This window comes from Emys orbicularis, chromosome 1, assembly GCF_028017835.1.
Source record: "Emys orbicularis isolate rEmyOrb1 chromosome 1, rEmyOrb1.hap1, whole genome shotgun sequence".
Lineage (NCBI taxonomy): Eukaryota > Metazoa > Chordata > Testudines > Emydidae > Emys > Emys orbicularis.
This window is the reverse complement of record NC_088683.1, coordinates 246,192,875-246,209,242: the sequence shown is the minus strand read 5'-3', so window position 1 is coordinate 246,209,242 and position 16,368 is coordinate 246,192,875. Positions and strand designations below refer to the sequence as shown.

General features: G+C 44.3%; 1 protein-coding gene across 1 annotated transcript in view; it reads left to right on the top strand.

Moving 5' to 3' along the window:
- The first annotated feature begins 4,726 nt into the window (after positions 1-4,726).
- Positions 4,727-16,368, top strand: part of GABRG3 (gamma-aminobutyric acid type A receptor subunit gamma3) — a 543,124-nt gene continuing 531,482 nt past the window's right edge. The window contains exons 1-2 of the mRNA XM_065403796.1: positions 4,727-4,779; positions 9,428-9,576. Of these exons, the coding sequence (XP_065259868.1) occupies positions 4,727-4,779; positions 9,428-9,576 (202 nt within the window). The remainder of the gene's footprint in view (positions 4,780-9,427; positions 9,577-16,368) is intronic.

Genomic DNA, 16,368 nt, shown 5'->3' with positions numbered 1-16,368 from the left:
ATTATTTGTACTGCAGTAACAATGCCCAGAGGCCACAATCAGGACCTGAGTTCCATTGTGCTGTATGGTGAAGGCCTTGTCTGCACTAGAAGGGTTTTGCGGGTATAAACCAGTAAAACACTCCTAGAGTAGACATATTATACTAGCATAAAAGTGTGTTTGCCTGGATAGCTTATTCTAGTTCAGGGAACAAAACAAGTTATTCAGGCAAAAGTGCTTTTATGCTTTTACACTAGGGGTTTGGCTGGTATAGCTACGTTGATAAAAATCACACCCATAACCACCATAGCTATGCCCAGAAAACTTTTAAGGGTACTTATGCTTGAAGACAGGGTCTCTGCATCAAAGAGTTTAGAATCTCATTTGGGACAACATGAGAAGTGGATGGAAGAGACAATAGGATGGGAATGGGAAGGGTGGACAAGGCTAACTGGCTTGTATGCTGTAAAGGGTAGGGGGGAAGTAAGGGACTGATTCCTCACTGCTTAACTCCAGTTCTAGGTGACAGTACATGGATTGATTTTGATGGAGTTATGGGAGTGAAGCAAGGCAGTGGTGAATCAGGCCCTGAGCTAGTTATAGGAACAAGCTTCACCCAGAAACAGGCACTGGAGCCTTTTCTATAGGAGGTATATTACACCAGAGGTGCTTCTGTATAAGATTAAAGTTGCTGCCTCTGCTGTACTGGAAAGAAAACAGAGGAGCCAGTTCCATCATTGTTTGGTGGTGACGCCCAGCTATTTAAATCCCCTTGGGCTATTAGAGAGACAAGGTGGATGAGGTAATATCTTTTATTGGACCAACTTCTGCTGGTGAAAGAGAGGAGCTTCCCAGCTACACAGAGCTCTTCTCCAGGTCTGGGAAAGGGTCTCAGTGAAGAACAAGGTGGAGCAAATAGAAGATGTGCTAACGACTTCCACTAAACGAAGGGACCATTCAAGATGAAGTGGGCCGTTGACATACTTGTGCATTATGGACCCAGCAACCACCTTTTGTTTGATTACAAGTTTTTCTAGAGGGGACCCCCTGAGGACGAGATGATCAGCACTTCAGCTTTAAGAGCTAAACCGCTTTCAGTCTGTGGCGGCTGGCAGGACGGGCTTCCTTACCAAAACTCCCCATCTACTGCTCATTTTAAAAACCTGTCTCCCCACACTTTTTTTCCTGGTGAGCACTTGCCTCCTGCTATTAAACCGCAGCCTTTCAGACAGCTGCTGGAGGATCCGGCGTTACCCTGGGATTGCTTGCAAATCGCCTATAACCAGTGCTTCACGTGGCTTGCCCCTAGCAGAATCTACTAGTGAGCTCAGATGGAAAAGGAAAGCAAAGCCCCTCTCCAAGTGTTTGCTAAGAAGTATTTCTCAGGGCAGCCGCAAGAGGCTCCTGCAGCCAAGGAAGAATCGTGCGAGTAGCAGCTCTTCCTTGTCACCAGAAGAAGGAGAAGCAGCGGGATGATGTTACACTCCTGCCCGTGAGCAGGAGAGACTCGCCTCTTAGCTCTAGGACACATTTCCCTCGCCCCTGGGGTAGAGTGACATCAGTCTGGGTTTCCGCATCCGCTGCTCCCAAAGACGAACTCTTCAGCACGCGTTGGAAGTGGGACCCTGCAGCTCTGTGTGACTTGCAAGTATCGATCGTCTCCTATTGTTCCGGGCATTTCTGTAGCTGTACAGTTAACCATCCCCCCACTCGCAGACCTGGACAAACCTACAGGAGGCCGCCCAGGAAATGCCGCGCCCACTAACCGGCTGCGGCTCCCCCGGAGCTGGCCACGCCGCAGGTGCTGAATTTGGGGATAGGCGCTGGGACTCGATAACAGCGAGCGGAGGCTGCTCATGCGCATACAAACAACACTTGCGAAACTCCCCATCACAAATGGAAATCCCCGGACAGACAGCCTGAGCCACATATGATAGAACATCCGCCTGTCCTATTCCAGCTGGGACACCAGTCTAGCAAGGTCTCGCGCCAACTTTTCCCGATTTCACTGCTGTGAATAAGTGCACACAATGTTGTATCCAGCTCCGGTGCAGGTTTTTCTGAGCAGTGTGTCCGCTTTAGCAGGCGTCCTCGGACAGTCTGCTACGATGCAATTTCCTTATGTCCTTAGAGCTGGCAAAAGTGTGGCTGGTATTTGTAAAACCGTTGTTTATATAACCCGCTTGCCTCTCTTCCCAAATCGCCAGGATCGTTAAGGTGGGAGTTTAAGATGAACTTTAAATTTAGATAATATACTTTCCAATAGGGAAGACAAATGCATGTATATTATATACCATATGCTACATTGTTGAAGGAAGAGCCACCTTTCACTGAGACCTAAGATATCAATAGTTCCGTTTAGGAACAATGAGTTATGCAAAGGTACTAAATCAATTCCTTCAATAACATACCTTTATAAATCTACCTTAAACTGTTTTAGACACCTGAAATATGGTCATTTATCCGAAAAAAATTGTTGATAATTGCAGATAACCTTTCAAATGAGCATATCAAAGCATCGCAAAAGAGGCTCTTCATTGATATAAACATTTCAAAGCCCTGCACTATGACATAGGCAGTATGGTGAATTTTAGAGCACTGAAAATGAAAATAAAGCTTTCCTTTGAACTTCTGATCCCTCTTGTTACAAAGAACAGGAGGTTCCACAGTTAGCCTGGATTCCCCTGCTGGCGATATGAGAGAGATACAGATCTGATAACAGATGATTAATAATAATTTGCATTCAATGCAATTAGATAAAGTCAACACATAACAACTAATGTATAATAGGACAAATGAAACTATAGGTTCCAAGAAATGTGCATCATTGGAAGTTAAGTGCCCGGATCACGGTGGATTTCCTTTAAGCTGTATCATTCCAATAATAAATAACTCCGGGAACATAAATCCTTCTATCAGGGGGTAGCCGTGTTAGTCTGTACCTACAAAAACAACAAGGAGTCTGGTGCCACCTTAAAGACTAACAGATTTATTTGGGCATAAGCTTTCGTGGGTAAAAACCTCACTTCTTCAGATGCATCTGTTAGTCTTTAAGGTGCCACCAGACTCCTTGTTGTTTTTGTAAATCCTTCTAGTTATCTCTGTAACTATTTTTTAGACTTCACATTACAAGTTATTCTGAGCACAAGATTACAATTTAATGTATAACTCTTTTTTTCATTTAATGTCGTTTATGATCACTTAGAAGCCTTGGAGGAGGGAAAGGAAGAAAATATGCCTGATGTACTTTCACAACAAAATGAATATATAATGTATTTTTATCAGAATTTCTTGTTTCTATATTTGTGTAATGTAAATCAAATCTTTTGGCTGCTTTTGTTCTGTTTCCAAAGTAATGTAGGTATTATTCGTCTGATACCTCAGAGGTGCACAGACCTGAAGTAGTAAATCAAAAATTATGTCCACGATATTTTTTAATCGCAGTGTGTTCAGGTCCAAGCTTCAGGTTCAGGTTCACAGGCTGTTCAGGTCCAAGCTATTATGTTTGTTGGCTTGAAAACACTTTGGGTCAAACTTGCTTCTCAACACTTATTTCCTATGGTGGATAATACATTATTTAGACGTACCCATTACAAACATATCAGAGACTTGGGTTCTTTACTGTACACCTGTTGTAATATGCACCACCACCATCTAAATCAATGATCTCAATTCACAGTCCTAAATAGAAACCCATCCGGGGCCACAGTTACCAAGTGCGGGTTGGACTGGGGGTGGGTACAAGTGTCGCATTACTATGCAAAGCAAACGGTTCCTATTTTGGCCCGTACCCCGAATTGTCTCAAAGAGGAGGGCAGATTCAGGCAGTACCGCACACACACACACACACACACACACACACTCCCCTCCACTTCAAGTTGTGCCTGTGGGGATCTGAACCTCCCCGCCTCAGGCTCGTTTCTATCCTTATAATTATTGCAACTGTTAGAGACCTCCCCGCGCGTCCAAGGAAACCCACAGCAACGGCTCGCCAAGCTGGGCTTGGATCCCTCCTCGCCAGGAGCGAACGGAATAGAATGGGCTCCTCTCGGTGGGAACGCTGCCAGCCCAGCACCAGCAGCCACGCCGGGGCTCTGGGGGAGAGACCAAGCCTGCTGCTGGCTGTCATTTAACTGCACCGGGAGGGAGTTCCCTCTCCCTTCTCCCCCTGTCTATCGTTACGGAAGCGGGAGAGCAGGGGGTGGGGGAAGGGCTCTCTGGCAGACTCTGCTCCTTTCGGACAACCCCACTGGTACCTGTTGGTCAGGGACAGGGACCCAGGGGCTCAGTGCGTTCGGGCCGGAGCGCCTGGCTGCAGGGCAGGGCCCGGGCTGAGGGGGGCTTCCACTTGGGGGCTGGTGCGCTACTCCCCCCCCACCCCGCCTGCTGTCCTGGTGGTGCCTGGTCTCGCTCGCCGCTCCCCACCGAAGGTGCCTGGCTAATACACCTCTGAAAAGCAGGAGGGGCCGCTTCCTTATTCCAGCCCAGTGACTGCCAGCGAGGGGAAGCGCTGGAGCTCCCCAGCACCTGCCCGCCCGTGGAGCCGGCTTTACACTGGGAGCGTCTCCTTGGGTGTTTGGCTTTGGGGTTTTGGAGCAGTGCAAGGGGGATATTCTCCCCCCGGGCTAGAGCTGGGAATACACCAGGAGAGAGAGAATCCAAGCGCTATCCCATCGCCTCATTATTTTTCGTGTGAACGTCCGGCAACATTTACTCCATCCTGCTGCACCTGGTACCTGCTCAGATCATGTCAGCTAAGCTGCTGGTGCTTTTCTTCCTCCTGGCAGTGTTTCAAGCCTGGTAAGTCTGCACCGTGCAGCCCCTTACCGTGTTTCCTCCCAGGTGCTTCCATGTAATGTTTGTTGCTCATGTCGGAATATCACCCACAGAGTTGGGAAAATAGTCCGAGAGACACAGGAGGCTATTCCGCCCCTTTCTCTTGCCCCCGTTATCCTCTGCAATATTTGTATTCTGCCTGCTCTGTAGTGTAGCTAAACTAGCTAATTGGTATCAGCCCCCCCCCCCCCCAATCCCTCCATTCACTGTCAATAGCCGTTATCTCGGACGGGTTTTTGTACTACTCCCGAGCTCAGGATTGTAATTTAAGGCTCGAGAAACTGAGATCCTTAGGCTTCTGCCACGGAGTTGGATAAAATCTCTCCGCTTCACCTGGCTCTGCAAAAAGTTTCCCCATTACTTCGCTTGTCATGGAATTAACCGAGCCCCGAGGGTTGCCAACTGGGATCTCTCTGCAGCTGTACCCACTTACTAGACATGGCGCGGGTCTTTTATGTACTATGCAGCGTGTGGCTAGGTCAGGAGTATCATTCAGTTAGGGGTTTAGTCTTCAAAGTACCTGCCTCAAGGATTCAAGAAAGCCAAGGAAAGCAGGCGAGGGAAGAACGGGATATTCTGGCTGGAAGCTGGTAAGGTCTGCCCAGGAAAAGGTAACTCAGACAACGACCAAGCCAGTAACCAAAAGGCTAGTGCAAGCTTCACTTGTTCTATCACTGCAACAGATGCAAACAGGTCCTCTGAATTTCTTACGATGGTGATTTCTTCGGCAAGATCAATACGATTTTTTTGCCTAAATTTCTCCTCTGGGGTTATCCATGGGAAGGTTTTCCGTTGATAATAGTATGAAGGGGTTATGATAATACCTTAATAACCACACAACAGTCCCCCGTGGAAACATCACTATGGAAATGTCATCCTGGCAATCCGGAGATTGTGCAGTTTGTAAGTATGCCCCTGCTTAGCCTGTTGGGAGCTGATCTCCAGCAAACCCTTCCTCATAGGAACACCCCTTGTTCACCTGAGTGCCATTCAAATGAAGTGGAGAACTGCAGGAGTAAGAGTTACTCAGGTGAGTAAGTGTTGCAGAATCGCGCTTTTCAAGGAAAGTTCAGGGCATTTAACCATGAGGGAGTTTCTGTCACTAAGGGCTTGATCCTGGGAGTGGCTGATTATTATTAATATAAAATACTTAATGCAACACTTGAAAACGTAGGTGATTGGCCATCTCTTACAACAGAAACCAAAGACTGAGACCCAGGAGGAGAAAAACTGACGAAGAACTCTTCAGGAAACTCTAATGAGGAGAGCTGGGGTAAATACCCTGCACACCAGACCTGCCATGTAAATGACAATCTGCACAGCGAATACTCTTAGTTTAAACTCCAAAGTCCAGCCCAGTATTTCTCACTGGCTAACTTTCTGTAAGACCATTATGTCTCCTATGGAACAGTTGCTGGGAATGCTGCCAGCAGCATCTCCCCTGAACACAGCACACTGAAGTGTAAAGGCGCAGACACATTGAGAGTTAACTTGCTCGCTTTCTCTCCCACGCACACACACAAACTGAAATGCTGAATTCCTGATTACGTGGACATTCAGACTTTTTCTTTGTAAACCAAACCCTGGGGAGAGAGTGCGTCTCAGACCCCTTCTCAGCTCACCTCACTATCTGGTACTCATTTCCCGCAGACATAATTTTTCCTCCACCCCCCACAAGCCCATGGTTACCTCATTGTTTATTAAAATCAGCTCTTCAGAGCAGATGGCAAGATCTAGAAACTGAGACTGCAGACAACTTTTCCCCGTTAAAGAAAACACCTTCCTATAGCATTTCAAGCTTCCTTTTCTGTTGTGTTTTTGGGGGTACACCACGGTTTTGTTTCCCTCTCATAATAATAAGAAAAAAGCTAGTGTTACATAATAAGGATTTGGAGGGGCGACAGCCCTGCTTTCCATTTTACAACATACCTAGAAAACAGCCCCTCTTTCTCTGTGGCTGTTGAAAAGTCTTGGAATATGGTTGTCGGCTCCTGGGAGTGGGGACTAAGCAGTTTAGTGATGACAATGCATCTTAAATGCTTAGTAGGAGCCTATTGGGTTAGAAGCACATAAATAAAGGTAATAAAAGTGCCTGTAAATAAATATATATATATATATATATATATATATATATATATATATATATATATATATATATATATATATATATATATATATATATATATAAAATGCACATCACTGTAGTTAGCACATTACTCTGAATATTTTAGTTACCTCTCCCAACCCCCAGTTGCAATCAAGCATCTAGATGCAAACACAAACCTCCAGTATGTAGCTTTCTGGGAAACAATTTACTGGAGGAAGAAGATTTAAAAAATCTGGCAAGTGTTATATTATTGTTGATTATGAGTTTAAAGAAGCTAATATCTAAATTGTGAACCACTATACAAAATGTGCTAGAATGAACATGGCCCTCATTTACACCCATGCAACTCCACTGAAGGAATCAGGTTGCAAGGATACAGCGCAGGTCAGAATTTGTCCAAATGCCTGGTTTTCATTCATAGTTCATCCAACAATGCAGATCATTAATTGTTGGACACAAGAAATGTGTATCTAAAAATAGTGCATGATTAAGAATGATTCTGAAAATGTTGTATTACAAATATTTGGCTTATCAGGAGTCTCAAAGAAAAAAAATCTTAGATTGAGTGATACCAATGAGCAAGAGGAGCTGAAAGTTATAGCTCGTGCCCCAGAAAATAAAGTTTCATTATTTAAAATGCTTCCCTCCCCCCCTCCCAATTTAGTTATATATCTTTCAGGCTTCATCCTACAAGTCTTCCACACATAGAATTCCCAGTGGCTCAATTTAGAAATAATTCTATATAGGCTTCATATGAACAGGGAAAAAACTGCATCCTCCCCACCCCCCCAAAAAACCACAACCCTTTACACATATGGTATATTCTTTGAAGGGTTCAGAGAATGGTACCCTGAATAAAATCTTTATTCACTATGATAATTGTGGATATTTTTCTATTTATACATGGTGCCCATCACAGACAGACAATCTAGACTTTTAAAAGCATTATAAAAATAATCCAATGTCATTATACACCCCCCTCCCAAAGTACTCCTGAACCCACCAAAGAAGAAATACAAATAAATTCTAGGCCTAACTCAACTCATCCTTTCATAAAAAGCCTGAGCAAAGAGTTAAGACTTGCAACTGCCCCAGAAGATCAACAAATTGGTACTGAAGGAAGGGGAGAAAGCAAGTTTAAGAGTTTATGACCTTGTCTATATATGGGGCTTGCACTGATGCAGCTTTATAGATAGCTCTAGTTTGGGGAAATCTCTAGTGTAGATATGGCCTATGCATCTGATTCGCCACTGCTTTGCACCTTGTGTTGTTCTTCACACTTTGCAAAATGGGTGTAAAATTACACCCAATCAGAATGGCATAGGCAGTGTAGAAGGCTATGGAGAATCAGGACCAAGGTTCCACCACTGAGATCATCCTTCTTCCAACTGCATATATGCAACTCTCATGACAGTCTGTGTCCAGATGTTCTCAAATGTGATGGATAAAGTAGATGTGGTCTCTAAGCTATTGAAACCCAAACCATAAAAGACTTTAGAGCTTGAAGTCAATATTTTGCATTGCAAAGCAACTGGTAGGACAGATGAAAATGGATTCCCATGTGTGAAAACAGCATGTATGTTCAGCCACATTCTATGCTAGCCAGGTGTGCTGGAATAATTTTTCTAGCAGGGGCGCTGAGAGCCATTAAACCAAACTGTAAACTCGGTATATAATGGAAACCACTTAAAGCCAGGGGGTGCAGCTGCACCCCCCACACTCTTAGTTCCAGCACCTATGGCACTAGCTAAAGTTTCTGGACAATTATTAGTTGTCAACTTATTTTAATGCCTTATTCACATAACAAAGATAATCTACCTCTTGTAGAAAGAAGAATCTGAAATGCCCAAAATACAGAACTATAAAAACAGAATGGCTTAGACTCTGAGATTCAAACAGACTTATGCAACTTATTTATGTACTTGTGATAATTCATATTACATTCAAGAAGCATGTACTTAATTCTAACCCTTGTACTGCATTAAGTTCTGAAATTCAGAAAACATTGAGAGTGTAATAATTTATTAATAGGATGAAACGATCAGGAAGTATTAAAAGAGCTGAATTTTTAATATTCTTATTAGCCTGCTGTACAAGAGATGAATCAGTTGTGTTGAAGGAGTCAGTATAATACTGCAGGATGTTCACCCACCATAGAATTCTGTTACCAGTTACCCAGTCACCAGTGAGTTATCAGTTACCTATCAGTTAATCTGTTGATTTTTCAAAAAAGTGATCTAGTCTGCTCCCTGCATTAATCCACAGATTGAAGTTCCAGTGAGAAATCAGTGGTGTGAGATGGATTATATAATTATTTTCAGTTAGTGCCCCCTACACAGACTCTTTTACTTCTGGCAATAAATACCTCCTTTAATAAAATAGTTCTAAAACTAGATAGCTGAGAGAGAATAAAGAACTCAGACTTACTGAAGTGCCTGTTGAGATTTAGTCAATGTAAATTCAGATTTTAGTTACGTAACATAACATTTGATTTTTTTATTGCAGTTCCAGAAAGGTTGAAGAGGATGAATATGAAGATGTAACAGGCAACCAGAAATGGGTATTAGCTCCAAAAACGCAAGACACAGATGCGACTCTCATATTAAACAAGTTGCTGAGGGAATACGACAAAAAGCTACGGCCAGACATTGGAAGTGAGTCCTCTTTTTCTTTCTGTGGAAAAGATACACCATTGTCTAGATAGAAATATTTTGTGTTTCTATTAATGATGGGCTTGATTTGCAAAGTTAAGATCCGGATCCAAACTTTGACAAAGATCAGGAATGTTCAGGTCCAGGGTTTTGGTTCAGGCTCAGTTCTAATGTAGTGTGGCAGAGCTCTGACCATGTCCCCGTGGGTCCCGCACTTCTAGGTGGTTTATGCTAGCCTCAGTGGCTCACTGCAACCCTCCACATAGCCCTTCTCTCTCTAGGGCCAGGGTTACAGTCTACTGAGCCCTTTTCATCATAAGCCAGCAAGGAGGTTGATGAGAGAACTCCCACAGTCTCTGTTGTCCCTAGGGGCTTATTTCAGAACAGTTTAGCCTCCTGTCCTGACAGGGGCCTGTCTTCCCCTCCCAGGAGATGTTTCTGTAGTGGCAGGTTGGGGGGAACCCAGGCCCGTCCTTTACCCTGGTTTCTGCCCCAGGGAACCTAATGGTAGCAGCTATTGGCAGCCGACCTTTCACTGCCAGAGTTGCTACATTTCCCTGGGCCACTTCCCCACAGCTCTCCCACTTCTCTCTTCTTCACCCTTACCTTAGGGCTCCCTTACCAATGGATTGAGAGTGTCTTCATTAACCAGCCCTTCAGCCACACTTCCTCTCCTCTGGCTCCTTGGCTCTCTTCAGCCTGACTGGAGTGAGCCCTTTTATAGTATCAAAAGGGCCTTAATTAGAGTCAGGTGTTCACATTACCTTAATGGCCTCACCTGACTCTTTGCAGGTTAATTGGAGTCAGGTGTTCTCATTAGCCTGGAGCAGCCCCTGCTCTGGTCAGTCAGGGAACAGAAAACTGTTAATCCAGTGGCCAGTATATCTGCCTTCTACTACTTTGTTGTACTGCCCCTTCTGTGGCGTGAGGGAGACCATGGCACACGTTTACCTAGAGTGTGCCAGGTTGCAGCCCCTATTCCGGCTTCGATATATTATTACATTTTTGGTTGCATTTTTCCCCTCATCTGTTCATTTATGCACTCCCCATCCGAGGCCCCACAAAGTCGCGGGACCTCCTTGTCAACCTCCTCTTGGCCCTGACCAAACTGGCCATTTACAAAACCAGGGAGAGGAGGTTGGCCGACGGGAGTTCCTGCGACTGTGGGGCCTATTTCTGCTCCTCAGTCCATTCACGCATCCAGGCAGAGTTCCTCTGGGCGGTGTCCGCTGGCTCCCTTGACGCCTTCAAGGAGCAGTGGGTGCTGTCCGGGGTTCTCTGCTCGGTGTCCCCATTAGGTTTCCTACGTTTAGCCCTTTGACCACACTCCTGTCCCTGTTATTTCATTTGTTGTCCCCCAGAATTACTTCGTTATCCAGGTCCTGTGGATCCTCCCCTTAGGCTGGGGGGAGGTCCTTTGGCAGTGCAGGGAGCCACTTTCTGGCTACCAATAAGACTACTTTGTTGTACCCAACTGGCCTGGGTCTATCAGAGTAGGTATTCAATCCTAGCATTTTATAGCAATTTACAAATACTAATTCTCACAGCACCCTTAGGAGGATGCTCAACATGATTAGAGCTGTTTTACAGAGGGGCAGTTTGGCAGACAGAAATATTAAATGGCTTGTCCAGGATTATATGATTGGTCATTGGCAGAGTCAGGAATATATTTATTTCCATTTGAGTACACAAGACAAAAAAGCTCTCTGTGCATCCTGACGAATGATTAAAACAACAGTCCACAAAACCAACAAAAACAGCAACAGAAGCCCAGTGGACTCATATCCGGCCCCCTTCCAACAGTGCTGCATAACTACATAAGTTCCCTTGCCAAGGGGCCTCCTGCAGCTCAAAAGGAGGGGGCTGGATTTGCCTCTCAGAAGATGAAGGGCAACTTGTGGGGGGTTTCCTAAATCTTCCAATCAGAAACCAGGGGAAATGTCTCCCGGGTGATCAGATGGAATGTGGGAGTCTAGTGGCAATATGGATATATGATAGGAATTGGATTAGATAAGAACCAAACAGATATCTTTTTATAATCAATTCTTTTGACTCACTTGCTCATACAGCAAGATTTTTTTCTTCCATAACAATATCTATGTAGTTCTATCTTCCATTTTACCATCCCTTGTGGTTATGCACACTTTGGTCATAACCTTTGAGAGAGAGAAATAAAGAGTCAATTTAGCTTTTTCATTTCCCTCACTTCATGTATAGGTAGAGGAACAAAAAAAAAAAAAAGGTGAGGGAATTAACCTAAAATGCCCAACTGTGCATGCTCTGCTATTGATAGATTTTTACAGAGAGATCAGGGAGATAATCCCTAGCCCTGAGTATAAACAGAACAGAAATGCGGTGACAGCAAGTGTATTTAACGTACCCTCTAGAAGTTCTCTGTTCTGGTCAGTACTTATTGTTATAACAAGTGCCAACCAGCTAGGCACTAGTACGATTCTAATAAATCTGTCCTATACTAAACATCTCTACATAAGGTTCTTTAATTAGTAATTACAGTGATATTTCCATCATGCTGGAAAAGAGCATAACTGATAGAAGTTTGTGCTTTTCCTGTACAGCAACAGTTAATCTTTCCATCTCCCTAATTTGCTAGACTGGTTTCAGCAAATCTTTAATACCCAATGGAATCATGTTCTTCCGAGTTGCAGCAGGAACAAGGTTCCCAGCCATCAGTAACATCTGCAAGAAATGTTGGGACTGATATTTCAGTTTGCTTGGTACAACCTGTCCTCAGATCACTAACTTTGGAGATAAATCATCTCTCCGACACAGACCTGAATGAATAGGATAAATTAGGTATGCTTCTGGGGGGCGAGATAATAATTCAGAATCGGGGAGTGAGCTTCCATAAGATTAGTAGTGGTCATATATTTTGTCCAGCATTGAAAAGGTCATTTAGTGCCCAAATAATTCCCATTATCTTTCCTCCTAAACAGTCACAAATCTTGTTTTCGATAAAGTAGTTGCATTACACAGCACGGGATAAAGCATTTACAGTTCTGGATTCTGTCAATGAAGTTTATGTATAGGGTTCCCATAATTTCAGTCCTACAACGAAGCACTCCCCGACCATTAATTAACTTACCCCCACAACACCCCTGTGATGAAGGGAAGTAATATTGCTATTTTACAGATGAGGCACTTGCCCAAGGTCAAACAAGAAGCCTGAGGGAGGATCAGATAGTGAACCCAAGCCTCCTGTATCCCAGGCCCTTACTGCAATATCACCCCTTCCTCTCCCTTAGAGCACAGTCATAGGTGGCTTTACAAAGCCAGAGCATGCAAAGCTCCTAATGTCAACGTATGTGAACTAAGGAAAAGAGCTAAGCTAAATTTTCTCTTAAGAGCTTCCAGAGATATAAACGTATTGCTTGAGATAGATTAATGTAGTATATTAATCCTCCTACCTTAACTGTGGTATCTGTCTCATAAAAGGATCAGGGGGGAAAATGCATTAGACATCCTGGGGCATAAAAGAGAAAGCACACAGTTTGGAATATTAAGAAAAAAATGGAGTTACATAAGATATTGAATATACCACTGGGTCGAATACAATGTTTAGTATCCAAGCAGAAGTTAAACTGATGATAGACACAGAGTTAAATCTGTCCTGGGGTACAACAGACTACTCATCAGGGGCTTTTCATTTGTTCAACATTTCCTATATTTAATGGAGCAGTGGCTACTCACCATTCTATGCAACTTTGTTATGCACTTGGTTATTCCAGTTCTTTACATGGAGGCCAAGATTTTTGATAATGGAAGCCTAAAACTAGGCTCTTAAATAGGTGGCCTGATTGTCAAAAGTACTAAGCACCCAGCAGCTCCCAGGGAAGTTAATGTGAGCTGCTGGTTGTTTGGCACTTTTGAAATTCAGACCATGTCTTTAGGGTCCTGTGTAGGTGGAGTTTGGCACCTAAATGTGGGCACCCATATTTGAAATTCTCATTCCAAAAGCAGAGGGAGAAGAGGATTGTGAGTGGAAAAAGGGGTATGTGTGTGTGATCGGCACAGCATAAAGCTCATGCAGTGAAATGATCTATGGTCTTATAGTCTGCCCATGAGATCTGAGGGCCCACATGATATATTTCAGTCACATCACATCCCAGCCAGGAATAACACCCTGCAGGGGATCTAAATGCACATGAGGCTCACGCTGCTGGAAAATATGGCAAAGTCACTATCTTTCCAAACCCACCCTCAGAACTGTGAGACATGACAACAAATCTGTAGGCACTGGGTCTGGGTGAGGGGAAGTGTCTGACTCAAGCATTAGGCAGAGGTGCTACAGGGCGTCACCTCTCTGATGCCTTTAAAGGAGGTATCTAAGTCAAAGGTACCTCTTGGGACTTTATAATCAAAGCAGTATTGTACTAGTGGTACATCTGACCTTAGTCTCCTATGGCTGCACACTTGGGAGAAGTTTTCCCTCCCTAAGCATCACAGCTTCCAAAGATTTGGGTTTTAACTGTTGTATTTGGCAGTTTTCCCATTATGTCACAGAGCAATAATTATTTTCTGAATAGAAAAAAAGAACACATCCTAAATTAACAGTTTATAGCAGAGAACTGATAAAAATGTCTAGCATCTGGGCCACACACTTACTACTAGCCATAGTCATGGGACTAACAATACCTGCTCTGGGGCAAGTTATTGGTGCAAACAGTACCAAACTCAAGGAGCAGGATGCATTGGCTCTTACCTGGAAAGCGCCTCCAGCGTGCTCTGAAGCCTCTCCCACAGCCAGATACTCAAGGGCCTGATCCAAATCCCACTGAAGTCAAAGCAAAGCCTCCCATTTACTGCAGTGGGCTTTGCATCAAGCCCTACTGGCTAGAGTCACAAAGGGACCTAGGCTGCAATACTTCACCCCTCGGTGCCCTACTGCCTAGTGGAATTCCCAGTCCAAGAATTCCCAGAACCTGGGCAGCCAGGTTCCCCAGGCATTGTGTGGGGAGAGCTGGGCCTCTAAAAAAGAATTCACTGAAGCCAGCAAGCTGATTTCTGCCATTAGGCATGCACAAAACCAACTAAATCCTGAGGCTGCTGAGTTGCTTGGCACCCCTGTTCATGCCTAAGCCCTGGTAGGATTGTCAACTAGGCATTTCCGCATCTACCTTGCTTGCAGGGCTTGAGCCAGTAGGCAGACTCTGAGCATGCCTAATCCATGCAAAGGATGATGGGGGATGAGAAGTTTGGGGGCTGGCTGGCATGTGTGTCCTCCATTATACCCAATAGTCAGGGCACTTACCTGGGATGTGAGAGATCAAGTTCAAACTGCCTCATGTGAACCCTCCATCTCCCAGGCAGGTGCCCTAACCACCAGGCTATGGTATAGTCAGGGGAGCTCCCAGCCCCTCCTCTTGAAGCTGTTCCACTCTCTCTGTTCATTAATGCAGGGGGGGTGATGCTGACTCACACACACCCCAGTGCCCTCGTCACGGCGCTATTGGTTATAATGGGGAGTGGCTCTCTTCCCTAGAAAGGGCTGATTTGGCTCAGCTGCCTAACTCCAGGAGAGGGTTCACATCTGTGAATCCTGATCAGAGACAGGTATCTCTTTCTGGCCTGTTGGTTAGTTCCCTAAGACCCTTGGGGGATCTGGGTCCTAAGCCCCACCCCTTCCTTAGCATTTCATTCCTGGCTAGCTTAGGTGGCTCCCTGCTCAGCATTCTGACATCCCTTTCTTAGCATCTAACTCTCCCCAGACAACGCATAGGGAGCCTGTGTCTAACTCAGGCCTGTCAATTCCATGCATCAGGGCACCTAGGAGTTAGGCATTGCCACAATGAGCATTGCAACACCTAAATCCCCTTTGTGACTCTAGCCCAAGCGCATATCTGGCTATGGAGTAAGGTCAGACCTCACCAGAGGAACAGGATTTTCCCAACACACAGGATTAAGCTCTGACATTTAGTTTGAGTACAAATATTGGCCCTAAGACCTAACTTCATATTTATTTATCTAACCACAAGTGAAATAACTGACAAAGCAATAGGCCACTGAGTGATTTACAATAATGCAGCCTGAAATCCAGACAGCCCAAACCTCACTTATCCCCCATTAATTGGTCACATTTTGTCATTCCCATAGAGGTTTTTAATCAAACAATACTAACTTGCCTACTAATATAGCTAACATTTTTTAAACACCAAAAAAACTCAGTAGCAGATGACAAATATATGCCCTTTTAAATTAGTTTATTTTAATGTCTCTTTATTTCCCAACCATCTTATGTCCAGTTTAGTCCATGACTGGTTTTCAATTTTTAGAAGTGTCTGGAAAAATGAAGCTAGTTTTATTATATTGTTTAGATCTCATTTTTACATGTAACATAGTTCATCTTGGACACACATGCAGAGATCAGAGGAGGCGTCATTGCTTCAGAAATACAATTTGTGACACCTTACAGGGAGAGTCATTGTGTTCTCTGAAGTAATTTTATATCTAGAAGATAACATATTGTCTGTTTCTTTTATGGTTGGTGAAAGTCATATAAGGGAGAAACTTCACATGTATAGTAGGACTTGCTCAGTATGCAGTGGGGCACATAATGCTCCTCCCCCACACAGGAAGTCTATGTGGGCAGGAGGAGAGAATGAGGGGCAAAGGAAGGATGAGAATAAGAGATAAGAGGGGGCATCAAAGAGAGGAAAGGGATGTGACAGGACAAAAGATAGAAGGTAAGGACAAAAAAAGAGAAACTGTGGATGTAGCAAGAAAGAGAGGCGATGGAGAATGGTGTGAGGGGGACAGGGGCAGGCGGAAGTGAACATA